At 30.7% G+C, this 13,761-nt stretch overlaps 3 protein-coding genes and 2 long non-coding RNA genes across 8 annotated transcripts; 4 read left to right on the top strand and 1 right to left on the bottom strand.

Annotated features, from left to right (window-relative positions):
- The first annotated feature begins 6 nt into the window (after nucleotides 1–6).
- LOC125503431 lies at nucleotides 7–1,630 on the top strand. The gene is made up of 3 exons (XR_007280846.1): nucleotides 7–118; nucleotides 328–495; nucleotides 686–1,630. It is a non-coding gene; the product is annotated as an uncharacterized LOC125503431 (long non-coding RNA).
- A 569-nt stretch (nucleotides 1,631–2,199) lies between these two features.
- Nucleotides 2,200–3,535, top strand: LOC109546484. The gene is made up of 4 exons (XM_019917463.2): nucleotides 2,200–2,304; nucleotides 2,363–2,542; nucleotides 3,064–3,216; nucleotides 3,289–3,535. The coding sequence occupies exons 1-4, from the start codon at nucleotides 2,256–2,258 to the stop codon at nucleotides 3,399–3,401; spliced, it is 495 nt and encodes a 164-aa protein (XP_019773022.1). The 5' UTR covers nucleotides 2,200–2,255; the 3' UTR covers nucleotides 3,402–3,535.
- Nucleotides 3,536–3,867: 332 nt separating this feature from the next.
- Nucleotides 3,868–5,612, top strand: LOC109546501. The gene is made up of 3 exons (XM_019917475.2): nucleotides 3,868–3,978; nucleotides 4,722–4,883; nucleotides 5,132–5,612. Exons 1-3 carry the CDS (start codon nucleotides 3,918–3,920, stop codon nucleotides 5,416–5,418), a joined length of 510 nt encoding a protein of 169 aa, XP_019773034.1. The 5' UTR covers nucleotides 3,868–3,917; the 3' UTR covers nucleotides 5,419–5,612.
- Nucleotides 5,613–7,479: 1,867 nt separating this feature from the next.
- On the bottom strand, nucleotides 7,480–10,354 carry LOC109546498. Of its 4 annotated transcripts, none has more exons than XR_007280904.1 (4): nucleotides 10,094–10,354; nucleotides 8,995–9,239; nucleotides 8,416–8,535; nucleotides 7,480–7,805 (listed from the first exon to the last, which is right to left on the bottom strand). It is a non-coding gene; the product is annotated as an uncharacterized LOC109546498 (long non-coding RNA). The 4 variants fall into 4 exon arrangements; XR_007280902.1 differs by having other exon boundaries at nucleotides 8,995–9,360; nucleotides 10,094–10,351; XR_007280903.1 differs by having other exon boundaries at nucleotides 8,995–9,283; nucleotides 10,094–10,343.
- A 790-nt stretch (nucleotides 10,355–11,144) lies between these two features.
- On the top strand, nucleotides 11,145–13,179 carry LOC109546496. Its single transcript, XM_019917474.2, has 4 exons — nucleotides 11,145–11,308; nucleotides 11,778–11,883; nucleotides 12,479–12,624; nucleotides 12,782–13,179. Exons 1-4 carry the CDS (start codon nucleotides 11,257–11,259, stop codon nucleotides 13,063–13,065), a joined length of 588 nt encoding a protein of 195 aa, XP_019773033.1. The 5' UTR covers nucleotides 11,145–11,256; the 3' UTR covers nucleotides 13,066–13,179.
- Nucleotides 13,180–13,761: the final 582 nt, after the last annotated feature.

Genomic DNA, 13,761 nt, shown 5'->3' with positions numbered 1-13,761 from the left:
AACTTATGTTACAGTTCTGGGAATAACGTGGCCGAAATTAGGTGTTCCTTGCAACTGTTTAATGGAAATATTTCGGATTGGACAATAAGCTGTTTTTCTACATTTGTTATTTATAATGGTAGGTTTAGATATAACCATTTATTATACTGCAATTAAAATGTTTGTCATGTTTTCGAACTGATAAGGTGGAACATCAAAACTTGTGTGGTTTGATATGGATTGATAATGAAGATCAATAATTCTTGCAAATAATTAATTGAGCATTTTCAATTTCAACAATTAAAAATGTTTTGATGAATATTAATAAGTCCCTAATATAATTTCCAGATACTAACCAGGATTCTGAACAAACTAACTTAACAGGTTCATACAAAGGTTGCAAAGCACATCTTATAGCAAATCCATATTGCGATCAAAATCCTGGACAGGACATAACGCGAGTAGCTTGTGTAGCTTGTAATAGTACTCTATGTAATAATCAATGGTTCGATGATGGTAAGCAACAATAAACTTCAGTAACTTCTAAGTTAAATCATGCAATATTTACAGGTTTAATCGAGAACTAGTAACTTTAGTAAGTTACGTAGCAAAGAAATAATACATACCATTATACATTTTCTTCATTTCTTTAAATAATTTTTACTATTATTTGTTATAATAATATTTACTTTCTGTGCTATTTTAGCCGGAAACTTAATAACCGATGATACGCAGGAAGAGATTGATGATAATAACGATGATGGGAGCAGTCTGGAAAGCCAAGAGCATATTTCAGAAGAACCACTGGAAGAATTACCTGAAAGCGATTACGAAACCGGTGAAAGCTATTTATTCGGCATAACTAAATATTTTCAAAAATTGATTTTGCTTATATGTTTTATCAATTTAACCACTAAACCACCAAGAATGGTCTAACGAATAAAGAATATTTAGAAAGTGTCTGAAGAAGATTGTTTTTTAAAGCAATTTTATTTTCAATAAAATCAAAAAAATTGTCCCTTCGCAGTGATTAAGAAACCAAATATTATTACGTTAATTTGATTATTTATTATTTATTGTTGACTGATTAAGATACCAATGCCAAACCAAAAATTTCCGGTAACTTTGAAGTGATGGTTTGAGTTTTAAATTCAAGACTTGCTTAATTGGAATGAAGCATAAACTTGTATCGTTTAAATACTTTACGAACTATTAACTTTTATTTAAACATGCTAATTTAATTTTGACAGATCTTTTGCAGAAGATCTTATCGCAGCCCCAAGGAATCTGAAACAAGCAAAAATTGATTTTTGGGGGGAATCTGAAGAACTTGAAAGTGAACTAAAACCACAACTTATTATGAACTAGAAATAATCATTACATTCGAACGTAAAGAAATACAGAATGAATCAACAACTATCAATGCTGATCAACTTGACCTTTTTTTTCAATCATAGTTTTTTCCGAATTGTTTTGGCTACTTTGCTTGTAGATTCTGACATTTGCTTTTGGCTCTTAATGATAAATAGGAGATCTTTAGCAAATTAAAACCTAAAAATACTTTTTTATTGGATCATAATCTGTAACACTACAGTAATTTATTCTGTAGTTTATGTCTGGTGGTTTGATAATAGATTGATATAGACTTAAATTATGGTTGTTTATTTATTGATTCTGCTTTTTGCACATTGCAAACAACCCATAGTGTTTGYTTGTCAGCACTGTTACGTGTTTTTTCACACTTATGTACATTACTTTGTATAATCATTCGATATTTCTAGAAAAAAATGTCGCTTTTTGAAGACTACATAGGAAATTTAATTACGTAGTAAAACTCTTGAACAAAAAGAAAGACTCTTGAACAAAAAGACTAAATATGGGAACTRAAAATGAAGAATGCATTATTCAAACCGATATCKATAAATAATTTAAATTATTGTGTAATATTATTTAATTAGGCGCTTAAATAGAAAGATTTCRACATTCATTTTGAATCTGTMATTTCTTCTTTGAACTTTAAAATCAAAATCTAGATTTGTTTYTGCAACTAAATACATGTCTAATAGTTCAATGCAATTAATGATTRATGATAATTTTCATGATTRAYAAATTACTATGAAAATATTGATCAATTCAATTTTCTTTATCAATCTAATCTCGTTTTYTCCTAATAGTYGRAAATTCGTTTAACYCTTAGTTCYTGAATATTTGTCRGTTRTACTCAGTTCGCTGTAGATTTATATTCAGTTCGYTTCATTGWTACGGATAAAGCAACGATGCACAGTTCGGTGATAACTTTCGTATTTTTGGGATGTTTTACTTTAGGTAAGAGCAAAAACCTGCCGGAAATCGAATTGACCAAAAATATCAAAATGGATTTTAGTTTTAGCTCAATTCCCGACCATTTCGGTACTGTGCTATTGGTGTAATCCTGAGTTTCAAGCGGAGAGTTGTTCAAATCCGGAAGAAAGTATGGGACGAACAAACTGTTCCTTGCAGCTAGCTGGCGATGATATTTCAAATTGGACAATAAGCTGTTTCTCCAGCTTTCGCTTTAGTAACAGTACGATTTATCTTTACCTATCTGACCCATAAAAGTTCGTCTTTTCACAAGCAAAACTTGAAAGTGTGCAATGGTTTGAAGGTCTTCAGAAGTTTTTAATTAAATTTGGCCATATTTGCATGTACATTAATCACCAAAAAATGTTTTTACGTTTAAAAGTTAAATACCTAATAGTTAAAACTAATGACACATTCTAGTAAATAGTAGATAATAAAACTACTATGTTGGAGAATTTAGTATTTATTATTTATACGCCTTTGGCGATTTTGGGAAAACATACTTTTAAAGTTTTTTACTTCAAGTGATTTTAGAGTTTATTAAGAACAGACAAGAAGAGTTTATTTTGTTTTTGGATTTTCGAAGAAGAATGTAAGGACCGTAAATATCGATTTAAAACGATAACAAGTAAAATGAAGCAGAAATTCTATACCAGTTACTACAGTTTGGTTTATTTAATTTTTAATCATCAGATACTTGATTAACTCATTTCAATTAATGTTTGTTTAAATATATTTTTTTAGATGTCAGTCTGTCGAATCTCACAGGAATTTACAGAGGTTGTTCATCACATCGTAGAATACATTCATTTTGTGATAGGCCAGTTCGCGGAATGACTCAGGTATCATGTGCAGCTTGTGAAACTGATGCATGCAACACACATTCTTTTGATGATGGTAAGTTTAAATTCAAAGAAAATACTTAGGAACCATTATCTTAATTTGGAATACTTTTTATTCAATTTCCAGCTGGAAATATTATTGAAAATAGCAGCGGTGAGGACGGACCAATAAGTTCTACAGCTGCCATAAGCTATTTGCACTTTGGTTTAATGATTTTACTACTACCAAACTATTTTTAAGTTGTTGTGTTAGTTTATCTGCATGTACAGAGTCAGGCAGATTTGCATGTTAAGGACTGTGAAATTAAAGATGTAAATACAGAAGTAATGTAATAACAATAACCAGAGGAAATAAAAGAGTTATGAATTTAAAATTTTTTTTGAAAGGTGAGGATATACTGCCATCCACTCCCAACATTATCCTATAATTTATTTGTTAGAAATGATACTGATCTATCACATGTGAGAATAAGCCACATAACTAAAAGTTCTGTTTGTAAAACTTATTTAATCTCGTCGGTAAGCGCTAATCAATAAAAATACCCCTTGCTAGTTCCCACGTACTGCCTCCTTGACCAACATTAATCTTGCCTTTAATCCACATGAATTACAACCATTTGTATGGAAATGAAAAATTTTAATTTGATGGCTTGTAAATGATAATAACCACTTGAAAAGTCAGAACTCATGGATATAAATTGGAATATATTTGAAAACATTTCTTTTTCTATCAGTTTTCATTGAGAAAACTACACTATGACATTTTCTGCGGTTTTTTATTTTGTGGTTTCAATTTTTGTATCATCGATAAGTGGAAGTAAGTATATTTTCGCATAATTTTTATTATCTATTTAATTCTTTAATTCTAGAGAGTCATTAACAAACATGAATTGTAAAAAGGCAGCTTTAAACGTAAGAAATTTCTTAGGAAATAAAGCTTTCATATAACTCATTAAACTCAAATAAAACAAACTATAAATTGTTTAAATGCACGTAAACACAAACTGTTTATATATTTCGGTCACTGCAGTTCAGTTATTTAGTACCCCTGACGTCATTATTTGTATGCTTGCTGTTGGTCAATTTAATATTTTATTGTTGACAATAAAAAATTAAAACAATAGGTAGCTTAATTCCCCTAATTTTACGTTGATTTATTGCAAATCAACTCTTCTAGCATCAACATCAACATTCTAGCATAAATGTTTTGACTTCCGTAACAAATAAACCGCTTTTTTGTTTTTGTTTTGTTTCCAAATGCATGCTTTTCATACATCCGTTTCTTCAAAACGGCTTTAATTTCTAGCTGAAAAACAACCAACAACATTGCATCATCAGAACAGAAAAATGTATCTGTAAATACAAATAAATATTTTCAATTCTAAAGTGTTTCGTGATGAATTGGCAGTTCCTATATTCTAGGAATAAATGTTGGTATTTTTTCAGTTAATTTTATTAAGACATGAAATTTGCAGTTGAATCTGGGAATATTCTTGTGGCTGATCATATGTCCTAACGTCTGCAAATATTTAATGCTGTACTGATAAATGTGATTTTCAGTTGCTGCACAAGGTTCTAATTTGCTATTTTGCCATACATGTTCACCTCTTACCGATGGTACTAATTGCAATGAAGTAAACAGTGATACACTAACTAGTTGCCCAAATTGGGACGGTCATGAAGTGTCCGTAGATTGTTTTGCTGCTTTTCTGGATTTCGACAGTAAGTACATTTTAGTTCTCTTTGAAACCATTAATTTTCCGAAACAACACATACATCCAACATTTCGTGATGAACTGGAATATTTACTTTGGACATCAAATAATTTATTGATGCAAAAGTAATAAACAAATCAACGGTGAAAATATTGAGGAATTGAATGATATCCAGATATTTCAACATAAACTAGAAGTTTAAAATTAGTTTCTAGATACTTCGATATACGATTTTTCATGTAATTTGTATTATAGATGCCCAGCTACCGGACATCGGCTGGGACAGAAGCAGAAACCCAAGCACCGGAGTTTATAGAGGTTGTGCGGAAACGCATTCTTCTATTCCGGATTTTTGCGTATTTTACAGAGAACAAGTTGCACCAGCTAATATTTCTCTTATTTCGTGCGTGACCTGTGAAGACCACGCATGCAATTCGCATAGATTTCATCCAAATGGACAAATAGCTGGAGGTGAAAACTTGCAGCCAATGCATAGTTTACTAGCATTGGTTTCAGTTGTAACTTTCATGATAAGTACGTAAACAGTTTATGTATTGAAAAAAAAATATGGTGACAAATCATGTTAAAATATATCCGCATTTCACTTGTTAATTTTATCAATTCCAAGCGATAATATCTGAATGCCGACGAATAGTGTCAAGACATTCTAATTTTCATTATGTAGATATTATTTACAATATGTCAGTCAAACAGGAAATAAAAGAATTAACTCGAATTGGATCATCAGTCTAATACAAGTAATTGTTACTGAACGATATAAATCAATGTGTGTCGATAATGCTCCATTATCTATAAGACTATCTTGTCAGTTTTATTGGCTTCATGTATATTATGAATTGTTTTTTACTTTAATTTTCCCTAGGTTTCAGTACGATTTTAAATTTACTCAGAAAGTTTGCAATTAAATCCTACTTTGTCTTGGGTAATTGGGTATTATTTTTATTTTTCATATGGATCTACAATAATACTAATAAAACAATCTTTCCTGTAATTTTAACAACATAAAAGGATTGATCAAGCCGCATGCACAACATAAAGATTATATCTAAAGATAATCGAAAGATCATCTTTATGATGTGCCGCATGAATTGACCACTAACTTAAATCGGTTGGAAATATAAACTAACTGCTCAACAAAACGTAAAACTGACAAATTTGCACCAACTTTGGAACTGGATACATTTTGATCCCTGCCGTCGATTCTATTTCTGTTTGAAGTCTTATTTAGAGCAACTCGTTTTCGGTTGGTGCGTGTTTTTCCAAAAAATTAATGCTTTAAATACATTTTCTACAGGGTGGCAAATGAAACAATGCACAAGTACAATTTTTTAATATTTCAGAACTACAGGCACTAAGATAGATCTCGTACCTCGTACCTCAAAAAAAGTTTTTTAATTCTTCGCCCATCTCCTTTATTTACAGTGGTCTTAAAAAATCAACTTTTGGGTATTGCAATGATACATTTTTTCTTTTGAACCGATTAGCAAAATGTAAAGCTTATGTCGAAGCTAAAAATTCGCAGTCGACTTCAGAAAAAAGTCAATATACCGGGTTCCATGAATGAACAAAATACTAGTGAACTTTACTTAGGTGAAAATCTTTCAGAATCACAGATTTCGGAGAAAATTCTGAATTTGGTAACTTTTATGAAACCCTGGATATCGAATTTTCGTTTTAAAATGTCCATTTTAGCTTCGACATGAGCTCAAGATCGTGAAAATTGGCTTAGGAGCAGAAAAGTTATCGCTGCACAAGACCAAAAAGTTGATTTATTAAGACCATCCTGTAAGCAAAAAAAAACGGCCTAAAAATTTAGCACCTTTTTTTCTTACTAGGAGCATGCCGAATTTTACAAAATGTTAGATTTTTTAATTTGCGGCCCTGTACAAAATGTATCTGAAATTCTTAACTTTTATTAAGACACTCACTAGCAAACAAGCAAATGGGGCACAACAATGATTCGAACAGAAACCAATTGGCTTGCCGCAATCAGAATTTATCCAGTTCCAAAGTTATTGCAAATTTGGCTGTGCAACGTTCATTTTGTTAAGCAGATTACATAAAAATCTGGTAAGAACCGAATGAAAAAATACAATAAAACAAGAAGAATAAATAATATTAAGTGTATATGATCAAAATTATTTCAGAGCAACAAACGCATAAAGAACATTTACATTAGAATTTATAATTTATAAAAGATAAAAATTAATTTACATTTACTTGAGAGTCTAAAATCCCAAAAAGTTTAATTTTTCGTTTAAAATAATTGAAGAATTTTGAAGGTTTAGCAAATTTGTTTGCACTCTTCTTTCTTTTTCTCTTTTTTTTCAAATTTTCAACCCCCGACTATTTTTCCCGTTAGATTCATATTTGTAAACCAGTTGTTTCTTTAAACATAGCTCAGCTGAAAATAAAGAGTACCTGGTTAAAAACGGCCATTTTCTCTAAGAAAACTAACTAATGAAAAACTGAAGAAGAGATCACTTTAATGAAGTACCAAAAAATTTATACTTTTGATTAGTTCCTCTGCTGTTGGAATAAGCATTTGCTTTATTTAAACCATTTTTATTAAAACTACAAACTTTCTCCATTTAGTGTTTAATCGACGCTGCTGGCCAATCCAGTTTAATTTTCTAACAAACGTATAAAATATCAATTTACATTCGTGCTATATCTCAGTCTCCTGGAAAATGTTAGCTAATTAAGAACAGTAAAAGTACTAGAAACAATGTGAAACTAAATAAATAGTGTTTGGTGCCCATGTTGCATAGTGAAGTTCCGCACTCTTCAAATACAAGTACTTTTGCGGGCGTTTTTAGTTCGACCGAAACCATTCGAAGCAGATCATGTTCAGTGGAGGACGCACAGTCCCTAATAGTGGCCAGGACTTTTCTGCCTGGAACAGGAGCTAAATAAAATAAGGCAAAATTGAAAAAGGAATGCTCAATATGGGTCTTTATTACAGCATTTTCTACGTGTTCAAAATTTCAATAATAAAAATATTACACACAACAGACAAGATAAAAAAATCATCAAATTACTGTAACAACTGAAGTTTCCAATTGATCATTTGTCTGATTTTTTTGATCTATTGCCAATATCACTAACTATAACTATCACACATAAGTTTCCGCTTGTGATCACTATCAGTCTCCCAATATTAAATATATTGGGAGACTTGGCATGTGTGCGTGAATAAGAGTTGAGTAATTGGCAGTTATACATGTAGAACATATTCTGAACATCAAATATATTTTATTGGCAATGTAGTGCAATGAAAATTTGCAATGGCTTAATTTTTCGCAGTCTATTCGACGTTTTATTACCAAAAATTTATTAGCAAGCTATTGCGTCAATTTAAGCGGTAAAAATAGCTTTTTAATTTACAGACAGAATCAATGTTTTTTCTTGGTATTTCTACGGCCGGACTTAATAAAGTTTTCAGCTAAGTTTCAAGAAATTTATTGTTTCTGAGTAGCAACTTATGCATACTTAAATTTTATGTTTCATTCACCTACTTTCATATTTCATAACAGTACATTTGCGTTGTGAGCAGTTTTTCTGATGGATTTCGTCCAAATCTCCATTGTTGCATTTTTTCGAAGTTTGGTGACAGTGGTAACAACGAAATCCTGAACCTACAACAAATGCAAAATTGCCTATTATGGGGCCAGTGCAGTTTTTAAAATAGAAACTTTAAATGATTCTTAATGCGCATCTTGCACACAGTATTGATAATTTTATAGCAAAAACCAAATTTATATGCAAAGAACGGAGATTCAAAAATTCAATTTTAGACGTTTTTCACCTTCGTTTTTTAATTCAGATTCAAATACTTTAGACGCAAAACAGATTCGTGTCACCTACTATGTAATATAATATTTCATCCGAAAAATATGTATTCTAAAATACATAATATCAATCGACTTTTGAGCTTTTTCTGTCTAGATAGCATTACGCTAAGCTTGCCAAAGTAAACAGGTAATGGATGATGTGATTAAATTCAAATAGCTAAGAGTTGAATTACGGAACTATTTTCAATAAATATCAACGTACATATTATCTAAATGGCACAAAATGAAAGTAAATATACTTACAATATTGAACACAAATTATCACGAACAAAAGCCGAAACCAAACAACGTTCATTCTAATAACATCGCTCGTTTATTGGCTTCACCATAAAACCTTCAGGAACGCACACTGCTGTTGAACTATCAGTAAACTTCGAAGTTAAAACTGTGTTGGTTACTTTAATGTTTATTTTACTTTACTTTCGCATTTTGTTAAAAACTTATATTTGAAGTGGCAAGCTGGTTCAGGTACCGAAGCTTAATCGGGACTTTCAAACGGATTTATTTCGGGATATTTACTCAGGCATTCAGGCTTCAGTTAAATTTTCGAATATTTTATAATAAACTGGCCGAGTTTTGAAGTGAATTAATCGTGAGTTGAAAGCGTTTCTGCCATCGTTCCAGCAGATTGATGAAGCATTTCAATATACCGAAAAAAATTACATTTAGTTCTTAATCAAATCTCGGCTTTAAAATACTGTGTAGTTTGTACGTAAAACTGTATAAGAATGTTCTGTGATTTCTTGCTTAAATATGATTGCACCAGAGAAATTTCAAATTAAAATTATATGTAGCCTAAAGCCAAAAAATTAGTTTGTATGTAGGATAAGGAAATAATAAGAAAAGTTGCGCTTTAAAAATTGTCAATAAATTATCAATGAAAGGGTCTAAAACATGTCTCAATTATGAAGACAAAATGTCAATAAAGATTACTTGTTAAAGCTAACACGAAAAGATTAAGAACAATATATGAATTTAAAATGATAAATATATTTTTTCTTCATGGCAATAAGATTGATAGAAAAACGAGTTAACGGTTAATTTCAAAAAAATAATGCCTAAATCGATAAGAGTATTAAAGCATATGATTCAAAATAAAAAAGTCGTTACAAAATTGGTCATATTGGCTAAAGGGAAGCTGAAGAAGAAAGAATAGGAAACACACTTAAAAAATTAAAAGTTTCTTTTGTATTAATATAGTTGATAATAAACGGAAACTCTGCTTTGTTTCCGGCAAATAATAGCTTGCTGTTCAAATAGCAACCAGCATAAAATCTAAGTGCTTCTTTAACCGTTTCCAAGCTTTAATATTTCGTGACTGAAAAATGATTTAAAAAAATACCTAAAGGCTTTCATGACTCCTTTTAAAAGATCACTGTTCTCTAAAACGAAAATAGCCATTATAATGCTGTAGTTTACTTTCTAAATTTGTGATACGAAGTAAATCGGCGATATTTTTTGATTAACACGTGCCATTTCAACAAAAACATTAATTTTTCTGACCTGCCAGCGTAACACAAATATTTAAATAGAAAAAAAATGCAAAAATGAAACAGCGCGTTTATTGACCACTCAAACACCAACTGGCTCGCATACCTACGAAAAGAAATTTTCACTCTGACTAATTTTCACTTGTGAGTATTTTTAGCGTGGAAATGGAGTTTAGGTCGTCGGGCGTATGGAACTGCAATTTATTCGACGATTTGATTCGTATTTTTAGATCCATACATAATCAATACCTAACGTTTGCTAACGGAAATTAACAATCTTCTGTTAATTAAAACTGCATCAAACGCAGGACCGTCTTTATTTGAAGCCAAACGAAATTGCACTTCAAATTACAAGCTTGTTAACATCAAATATCAACCCAGAAACAGAGCCAGGAAATTTAAGAGCGTCATTATTAAAGTGACCTTGATCAGAAAGTTGAAAAATTAGCAGTTAATCCTGGATGAACTAAATTGAATCTGGTCATCTGAACTAAGTTGAATCATGAGGGATGTTTAAGATTAATTTCAATAATGCCGAAACGTATTTCTTTCCAGGAAATAACATGGAACCAACAAGGTTTTCATCAATGAGGAGTAGTTTAAAGCATATGAATCCAAATCTAACGTTGAGTGCTACAGGAGGAAGGAAAGGGAAATAATTATAAAAATAGTAGTTAGAATCAGATTATAGTTTACCGGAGGATAAATAACTAATAAACAATTGAACTCTCCTATATCCCTCTGTAAAATGTGATCTACATAAAGCTTGGAGTGTAAAGAGTTTAATTTGGTAATGCATCACTGACCAAGATGCCAGATAAATAAAACTTACAAAAGGAACAGAATTATTGCTCATTCATTCGATCAAAAATTTATATCCAATATATTAAGCTTAATCTCTCAAGTCTTTTAATTCTGCTGAATAACGAGCAGATCAGATGGGTTAATCTTATTTTATAAGGATCATTCCTCACAAGCCAATTATTCCTCTTGTGTTGTTTTAGTAACTTGCAAGATGAGAGGCTTTTTAGTTGTTTTGCTGATGGGAATATGCCTTCCATCTTTAGGTAAGCAAGCTATTTCTGGTTTTTCTTTATAAACACACTATTTTATAAATTTGAATAATATTTCATCTGGCTGAACTAAGTGGGACTGCAAATGACAGAATGAATAAATGAAAACTTTGTTAATTTTGGCATGAGTCCAGTTTAATTATATTTCGTTTCCTGGACTTGCTTAAAGCATCACTGTGGCCAAGTTATATTGAACTCCCAAAAACTTCAAATAGTTAATTAGGATACTTCCAATTTTATTAACAACTTTTCGGGTATAATGTAAAGTATTTTTAATTTCCTGACAGATTACTCTTGAAAAAACATAAACTTAATTAATTTTAAATTAAACAAAAATAAAAAACACTGGGAGTTGGTTGTATGTAGAAAAATTGATAATTTGAAAAATTTCTGAATGATTGGCACTTAAATTCATACCATATCAACAGCAACAGAAACTCAAAAATACTGTAAACTTTTCTAGTTTTGTCACAATTGGCTTGCTCCAGATGCTACGGTAACAGTTTTTGCAATAACGCCTCCCATCCAGATTATGCAACTGGTATTAGACAAGCTACGTGCAATGTTCAGTAAGTATTGTACCCCTAATTTATTATAAAAATGCTTCAAAGCAAAAAAATATCAGCTTAAAAAATGTTTCCTACGTAAATGAGCTTTACATGTTGGTATTTCTTACTAATAGTATTAATAATAGGACGTTATAAAAATTACACAAAAATATGTAAACTCTAAATAATACAATTGGAAGACACAGTGTTTAAATGCGTAATATATGTAGATCTTTCGGTTGGAGTCTGAGAATAAATGATTAATAAATAAGTTAAATGATGGAATACTTTTCCAATAACAATTAAAATATTTTTAATAGGACTTTATGATATTGTTATAATTTTATATTTTATAGTAATCTATCAGCTTTCAATTTTATTCCGAAGAGATTATAATAATGAGATAATCCATTTATTGCCTGTAATGAAAGTTTTGTTGACAACGGCTACCGTTTTAAAAAGTGATGGATGTTTGGAAAATATTTAATATTTTATTAGCACCTGGACAAATTAATCAAACTCATAAGTTAGAAGGAAACTTATTGTCAACTTGTAACAAATTAAAATGGTTGATTATTCAGAAAATATATTTAGTATGTATTTTTGTCAATTACAGGGTGGATTTTGAAAACGACGATCCAATAGAGCTCAAAATTCAACAAGCAATTAACGCAGTTTCTTTGAAAGAACTAGGAGGACAAAATGCTACTTTGCTCAATACATGGCAGGAAGGACATTGCATAACTGCTACTGTTCATGAACGTGAGTATTAAACACGTTTTTATCAAATTTAAATTTGGCATAAGCCTGCATGACTTTTCACTAAGTAAAATAATTGGACAAGTTTAAATTTCTTATGTTTTTAATTTGCATGCAATTTTTTTGTATTATCGAATTATTCTGTTTTTTTTTTGTTTAGCTCACGATAGTCACACTCTGCGTACCTGCGTAGTCAGAACGCTCAACGCAAATGTGACCACAAGCCTTTGTGAATTGATAAAAACTATTATTTCACCACTGAATTGGTATGAAGGAAACTTTACTTGCCGAACTTGCAATGGAAGCCATTTTTGCAATAATTTTACACTGAATTATGGAGATGGGCTAGGTGACTCTCGAGCCTCCTATTCGGAGAGAACTGCATCGTTTTCAATTTTCCTGGGGTTAATTGTATTTGTCGCATCAGTTTATGAAATTATATAAATGTGCCTTGATACTTGCTACTAAGACATTAAAAATAGCTTTAGTAAGTGTACGTTTTTAAACTGTTTATTTCTGTCGTTGTTTTGCACATATATTTCTTTCTTTTATAACGTTTTCACTGGCAATTTTATTAGACTAAGTAGGTAAAAAACAATCGCGTAAGGTATTTTGCAAATTACTATTTTCAATCTTTTTTGCAAATGTCCCCTCTTTACATTATATTAGATCGAGAAAAAACCGGAATTTCTTGCGAAGAAATCGAACTTTTCAACAAGTGAACTTAATTTTCTCCAAAAGGTGAGACAAAACAAGTCAATCCTAATTTAGATAAATTAAAGTTTTCTCGAGAATTTCAGATTTTAGCAGAAAGTAGAAAATATTAAAGTCGAAGCTAACGGAAGGTCTCAAAATGTACAGGTTAGACAGGACGGCCTAGACTAACACGATCCTTAAAATAAAGAGAACTAATGAGATTTATATATAACTAACAATAAAATCTAAATTAAAGTGTAATCAGTGACTGTGTAAGTGGAATTTAATAATCGAAAGCTAATTAAGCTTAAGAGAGCTAATAGTAAAAAGTACGTTTCTGTCGAAAATCATTAATCACTCATTTAATACAGAACTAGCATTCCAACAATAGTAGTTTAACAAACTAAATTATTAGATGATCTAAACGATTTTAAATTGTTTGCT

This window comes from Dendroctonus ponderosae, unplaced genomic scaffold (assembly GCF_020466585.1).
Source record: "Dendroctonus ponderosae isolate FM_Combo_2020 unplaced genomic scaffold, Dpon_F_20191213v2 Dpon_F_20191213_2, whole genome shotgun sequence".
Lineage (NCBI taxonomy): Eukaryota > Metazoa > Arthropoda > Insecta > Coleoptera > Curculionidae > Dendroctonus > Dendroctonus ponderosae.
The sequence above is the reverse complement of the archived record's forward strand: the minus strand, read 5'-3'. Positions and strand labels throughout refer to the sequence as shown.